This window comes from Nannospalax galili, unplaced genomic scaffold (genome assembly GCF_000622305.1).
Source record: "Nannospalax galili isolate Female #2095 unplaced genomic scaffold, S.galili_v1.0 scaffold150, whole genome shotgun sequence".
NCBI classification, from domain to species: Eukaryota; Metazoa; Chordata; class Mammalia; order Rodentia; family Spalacidae; genus Nannospalax; species Nannospalax galili.
Window position 1 is genome coordinate 1,354,575 of NW_008329320.1, and position 7,287 is coordinate 1,361,861.

At 44.0% G+C, this 7,287-nt stretch overlaps 1 protein-coding gene across 1 annotated transcript in view; it reads left to right on the forward strand.

Moving 5' to 3' along the window:
• Positions 1–7,287, forward strand: part of Amacr (alpha-methylacyl-CoA racemase) — a 31,744-nt gene that overhangs the window by 6,281 nt on the left and 18,176 nt on the right. The window contains exon 2 of the mRNA XM_008835415.3: positions 3,619–3,762. Within this exon, the coding sequence (XP_008833637.1) occupies positions 3,619–3,762 (144 nt within the window). The remainder of the gene's footprint in view (positions 1–3,618; positions 3,763–7,287) is intronic.

The window sequence follows — 7,287 nt, forward strand, 5'->3', positions numbered from 1 at the left end:
CCACCCCCCTTTTGCTTAATCTATATAAGTTGATGCCTGACGCAATAAAGTGAGTGCCTGCCTCTACACGACTTCCGACTCGGTGTGGTTTTTGAGTCTCTGACACTCACCATCCCGCTCAGCCCCCAAGAGAGGGACCCAGGCTGGTCCTGGCCTCTCCCCCTGTGCCGTACCTGTTGGAGCACCCGACAATAACAAATATTGGAGTATTATATTTACTAGTGGATGGTTCCAAATGTCTGGGGCCCAGCTGTTCCTGGACCAAATTTTTGAGGATAGACAATTTAGGTTCTATAATAGGCCACTGTTCCACCCAGATCGCATCTGTTGAGAGCCAGGTAAATGTAATTGGCATGGGAGACTCCTTAGGGGATGTCCCAGGGAGGGCAGTGGCCCCTTAGAATTGGGGGTGCTGGTCAGGGCTCTGATTTCTTCCAGAGAGGCCAAGTTTATCATGGGCTATGACATCATCATAAAAGGCCTGATCGTCTGTGGTAAGGACCACATGCATGTCTTCCAGGACATCTTGACCCCACAAGTTGCGGGGGATGTTGGCCACTATGGGAGTGAATGTGCCCTTACTCCCATCTAAGTCCTTCCAGTGTACTGGGTGGATGACAAGCTTTGTGTCCTGGCTGCCCCCCACTCCCTTAATGGGTGGGCCAGGCTGATATTTTTAATGGGGGAACTGAAGAGACTCACTCTCAGTGTTGATGGTAACATTGGCTCCTGTGTCCATTAGGCACTTCACAGCAATCCCATCCAGAAATAAGGTCATTGGGGGGAGTGATTAAGAACCGGAAGGGCTCATAAAATCTGTCTTGTTCCCCCTCTTGCGGGGCTGAGGGGCACCCCGGGTGGAGTTTAAAGGAGCCAAGTCCAATTTGGGCCGTGACCTACAATCTTTTGCCCAATGAAATCCCTATTTGCATTTGGGGCAGCGGGTCTTGGGATGAGCTCCATTGTTCAGGCAGTCCCTGGGGAGGTGTCCTGTCCTCCTGCAGTTTTAGCAGCCATCTTTTGAATCGGAGGGGGTGGGCTTTTCTTATAATAAGAGCGCCTCTAAGGAGGCAGTTAGGGCCTCGATGGGCCCTGTCCTGGGGTCTGGGTCTCTAGTGGAGAGTGCCCATTTATGAATATCATCATTGCAGACAGGCGCAATAGCATTGCGGGCAGGGGTATTTAGGCCCTCCCATGTCAGTTGTTTGATAAGCATATTGTGGGTGGGTCCAGACTCCACCCTCCATTCCACTGCCCTGGTTACATGGGTGAGGAAGTCCATGAAGGACTCCCCTGACTGCTGAATGAAATTGTGGAAGAACCTGTGGGTCACAGAGGCAAGCAACATTTAAGGGCCTTGAAGGCCAGGTCACTAACTTGTTGGTAGTAAGCATGAAGGCCAATAGTGGACTGGGAAATGGGGTCAATATATTGTCCACGTCCTGTGAGCATATCCATAGTAATATTAAGGCCATATTGAAGGTTGAGACGTGCCTGATTTTCAGCCTGATCATCATAAGCCGAATGCCAGCTCAGGAAGACTGGGGGCTCCAAAACTGCTTTTAATAAGTTATACCAATCGTAATGGGTCTGGAACTGTATGGCCCATTGGCAGAGAACTTGCTCAAAATATGGGGAATTGGGGCCTGATTCATTGGCGGCTTTGCAGATGAGTGCAAGGTCTGTGAGAGCACCCATGGCTGTTGCGCAGCATTTGGGCTGACATTAACTAGAAAGGTGGACAATGGCCGACAAGGGGCAGCAAGGGGTGGGCAGGTCATAGGGGGGATATAATGAGCAGGAGGTGCGTTGAGCAGGCAGACCGTAGTTCCTTCCAGGGGTACTGGGGTGGTGGTGTTTCCAATTGTTGTGGCTTTGAAAGCAGGGTCTGAGGTAGAGGCAAGGGGCCCCTTCCTCATCTGGATCAACCTCAGGGCTGGTTCCCATATAAAGGTCATCAGCGGTTGAAGTAATGGCGAGGTCTACATTGGCCTGATCCTGACAATGCTTATTGTGTGGGCTGAAATGACTTCTTCAGGGGAAGAGGACTCAAGGCTGGCAATGATGGCTAAAAGGATTGGGACAAATGAGGCAGGGGAAACGACTCCCAATCCTACTTCTCTTTTACAGGCCAAGAAAAGGACCCGCATCCATAGGTCAGGATCCCACATATTCTTGGGAGAGACCCAAGGGGCCAGGTTTGTGGCTTCATCCCAGAAATTTTCAATATCTTTTGGGTTAACTTTCAGGCCCCTAGTTCTAAGGAGCGGTTTGAGTGCTGCTGTTTGTGGCTCCTTGCACTGTGGTGGTAAGTTGCCCATTGTGGGAAGGTCCTGTAAGGGAAACTCGACACAAAAGTAAAAGGCAAGGGTGGCTACCAACAGGGCACAAATGAAGCAAACAAGGACCATGAACCACTCAGACGTAAACCACCCCAACATGAAGAGGTGTATCGGATCCAAATGTCTTGTGCTTAGTGAGGGACTTCTGAAGGCCATGACAACTTTGGCCGTATGCTCACATGGTGTCTCTGGGACAGGCAACAGGATGACCTGAAGCCTGGGCTCTGAGTTCAGGGTGGATCAGCCCTCATGTGAACTCACCAGGACGAGCCAAGGAATAAAAGGTGTCGACGTGGGCTTTGGGACCACGTGGCGGAGTGTGCCTTCCTGATTTAACAACAAATATGACAAACAGGGTAGAGGAGACAGAGGAGGGGGCCACTCGCTCACCCTTGAGCAGCCAAAGGGACAGACAAAATCTGGGACCTATTCACCAAACGAACCGAAGTTGGGGGCATTGCCAACGCCGGGGGGCCGGGAACCTTGTTTGGGCGCCAGCTGTTGTAGGTTTCCTCATGGGTCCAGCCCACGAGGGACTGCAGGGAACGAGGGTTCTGGCCGAGGTGGGGTGAGCGGCGCAGAATCAACACACAGACACCAGGAGTCGGGTGGAAGCAGGCACTAGTTGAGGTGCTGCAGACTTGTTTATTGCTGGAAAGGGCAGGCCTTATATATCTCTCCTCCTGCCCCCAGTGTCCTATAAGCTGGTGTGTCACTCTCTGGTAGATCCCCTCATCCAGGCCACTCGCGTCATCAGTCTCTAAGTCCGGGGGCAGATTAGGTTGGCTCTTTTGCAGAAGCGCGGGCTGTGCTCTCAAGGTGGAAGCTGTGTTCTCTAGTGAAGCCTGTGCTTAGGCCTGGCACTTCCTCTCCTACACTGTGTGACTCTATTTTAATTCTGGCAGATTTCATGACACAGCAAATATTGTTAATAATATTGCTTGCAAGAGTTCTGTCTTAGGTTTGCATTAGAGAACCAGCCATCTCATCATCAATTTGTTTTCTCTTTAAGAAAATGATTGCTGGGCTGGAGAGATGGCTCAGCAGTTAAGAACACTAGCTGTTCTTGCAGAAGACCCAGGTTCGAATCCCAGCACCCACATGGCAGCTAACAACTGTCCCTAACTCCCGTTCCAGGGGATCTGACAGCCTCTCTGTCCTCTGAGGGCGTTGCATGACATGGGTGCACTTACATACATGCAGGCAATACACACATGCACATAAAATAAAAATAATAAATATATATAAAAAAGAAAATGATTGCTTTTCTCTTAAGGTGTCATGGAGAAACTCCAGCTTGGGCCAGAGACTCTGTTGCAGGAGAATCCAAAGCTCATCTATGCCAGGCTGAGTGGATTTGGCCAGTCTGGAAGATTCTCCAAGGTAGCTGGCCATGACATCAACTATATGGCTTTGTCAGGTATGTTGAAAAATGTATTTCTAAAACATTTTAAATTTGTTCCCAATCGGGAAGTAAAGTTACATTGATAAGGAAGAATTTTTATAGGTGAAGATTTAATACTTCCTGGAATTGAAGAAAGCAGGGCTGTTTAAAACAGGTTGATGGGTTCCTGGAACTGTTGTTCTAAAGCTCTACTCCAATTGTAACACATTTGAGAGGTAATATAGTCTCACTAGTAACATTTATTTTCTACAGCTGGATGGAAAGTCAGTTCTCAGAGAAGCCTCTTTAAGGTCTGAGAAACTGATAGTGAGATGGGCACAGGTCAGGAAAGGTATTTTGGTGTGCTTTTGACATTCCTTCACTAAGGATCAATTTTGAGCCATCACTTCAGACTTCTGTGAACACTGCGGAAAGCCAACAGTTTTCAGGTCTCACTATCACTTTATTAGAATTTGTACCAGTGACAACAGGTTTTACTATGTCCTGATTGCATATTCCTAAGAACTGTTGATAAAAACAAATCTTAGATTTTCTGTAAGAGCACATTTAAAGGATGATGGGGAAAAGTAAGGATAAAATTAGCTTTTCATGCCTATTTGAAATTTAATTGCTTTTTGTGTGTGATTATTTCTTACATTTCATTTCAACAAAAATAAAAATGCATCATACTGTTTAAAGCCATGAAATAATCTGACAATGATTATCTTTAAAATTTGGTAAGTGAAAATTTTTAACAATACAATGTTAGCATCATCATTTGGGATGATTTTTTATCATATTAATTTTTTATGTGGGATGGGGTTAGTGTTCACTACTATAGCCCAGACTGGTCTAGAGATTGAGATCTACCCGCCTTGGTCTACTGAGTGCTGGGATTATAGGTGTATACCACACCACCTGTCTTCAGGATAATGTTTTAGACAGGAGAACCTCAATAAAATGCAGCTATCTTTGTTTGTTAATAGCTAAAGAGGCACAGATTTTTGGGGGGCGAATTCAGATTCTTTAAATTATTTATTTAATAACCACATACTTAGAAGAAGCATTTCATTACAACAGCATTGAAATATTCAATCACAATTTCCAGAGCTAAGATGCATCTCTTTCAAAATTGGCTGTAAATTTTTAGGTTTGCAGCTGAATTATCATAGTTATACAATATTGTACTCAGTATAAACCCTATAAGACATAACAGTAAATGAGGTTTTAACATTTAAAAAAGATCTCCATTCCATTATTAAAATAGTTTCATACAGAAAAATTCATTTTTAATGTAATTGACATTAAGATGTTTGCACGTGCATTTCTAATCTCTATGTATCTGATTATTGCTAGTCATAATAGGTTGCACTTGGATCCTTGGCACCTGTGTATGTCTATAAAGTCATCGGGTAGATTTCAATGGTAATGTTTAACATCTCTACTAATTAACGTGATGTAAATTTTTATGCTTCCTCCTCAAATATAATTCATTTTTTATTGATACACATCACAGAGGAATATTGATGTTGCCACTAGGAATCTTAAGTACTTCTGAAGATTACACTAATTTGTGCTGCTTACAGAATAATGTACCTTTATTTTACATATAACAAAATTTTAAGATACATGATGCTGAACTCTACTTTCAGTAACAAATTTTACTTCAAATATATTTCTTCTTATTTTTTAAAAAAGATCTCCATTTCACTTTACAATATATTGTTCCTTGCAGAAAGAATTGTTGTTTTTGCTACTAACACTGAGATGTTGGTGCATGCATCTTTAATCTGTATGTATCTGATTATTACTAGTCATAATCGGTTGCACTTGGATCCTTGGCACCTATGTATGTCTATAAAGTCATCGGGTAGATTTCAATGGTAATGTTTATCACCTCTACTAATTAACATAATGTAAATTTCCATGCTTCCTCTTCAAATATAATACATTTAAAAAATTTGTTGATTTTGTGTGTGTGTGTGTGTGTGTGTGCATCACACAGAACATCCCAAACCATCTTATTCAACTATACACCCAGTTCCCAGATGGCACCCACCCATAGCCTCCATCCCCCCACTAGAGCCCTTATACTCTGATATCCCTGCTACTATCTGCTGTGTTGTCGGCACCCCCAGCCATTCCCCACTACTTGCCCTTCTGGTGAATCTAGTCAGCCTATCTAGAGGTCTTTGTTTTAGGAGGGTCAGCTGTTCCTCATCTAGCAGCAATCACTTGTCAATATTCCTTTAGATGAGATTGGGGCCTACTGTTCATTTTCCAAGTTCTATGCTGGGTTACTATCTGGGAGTCACTTTGGCCACTCTGGATGACAACTCAAAAGAAGGTATCTACTATCTGGCATTGTTGCTTGTTATGTAGCCTTTAGCTATGCATATGGACTCTTAAGGCTTGGGAGGAGCCCCTGCCTCCTTTCTTTTACCAGTTCTGCCTATGTAAAGATAAGTCAAAGGTCCTGCTAGACCATGGATGGCTTAGCTTGGAAGCATGGAAGAAATGATTCTGCTGTGTTGACCCTCATCTTTGTAGACTGGACACTGGTTCAAGTCCATCTGGTGGGGTCTCCTTGGCCTCCTTGATCAAGAGGACAGGTGACCCACCACAATTACAGGACATTTTGAGAGATGCTCATGGTCCCCTGGAACTAGTGGACCTAGAAGGGCAAGAAGCAGAAAATGTCCTTTATGTCCCCCTGACCAAATTACTATAGGCCTCAAAGTATGTCTGTTAAACATCCAAGAAGTTTAGTTCCACCAGTCTGGTACTTTTAATTACCGTGCGTCATGTAGATAAATCCTGGGCAAAGACCAATTGTTCTCAGATAAACCTTACCTAGACATGTATTTCTTGATCTGCTATGTAAAATTTGTCAGTAGGTTGTAGGAGTAATATGGGTCCCTCTGGTTTTCAAAACTAGCTAGGGATTATTTATCTCTTGCGTTGTCTCACCTCTCCATCATGGTTTTGCAAATTAAGGTGCCCCCCATTTCTCCCTTCTCCCTTACTAATACCCTTCTCCTATGGCCTACCTCTCTTGAGCTCCTTCTTTCCTTTTATCACCTAGGTTCCTTGTATAGCCTTCCCTCCCCTGTCCCTTAAACTAACCCAGTTTTTATCCATATCTCCCTTATTGAGGCTTGTTTGCTACTGTTCTTCTCTTTCAGGTTCTTTCTTCCCCTTTACCTCCCTGTTTCCTCTCCATTATCCTGGTTCCTTTAGTTCTGTCTGGATACATACTCACTTATCAGGGTTTGGTTCTAGGATCCACATATGAGGGAGAACATATGTCGATTTTTTTTTCTGAGTCTGTGTTACTTTACTTAGTATAACAGTTTCTAGTTCCATCCATTTACCTGCAAATTTCATGAGTTCATCTTTCTTTACTGCTGAGTAAAACTCCATCGTATAAATGAACCACATTTTCATTATCCACTTGTCAACTGAGAGATACATAGATTGCTTCCATCTCTTAGCTATTGTGGAAAGAGAATCAACAAACATGGATGTACAAGTGTCTCTGCAATAGGATGAATTCTTTGG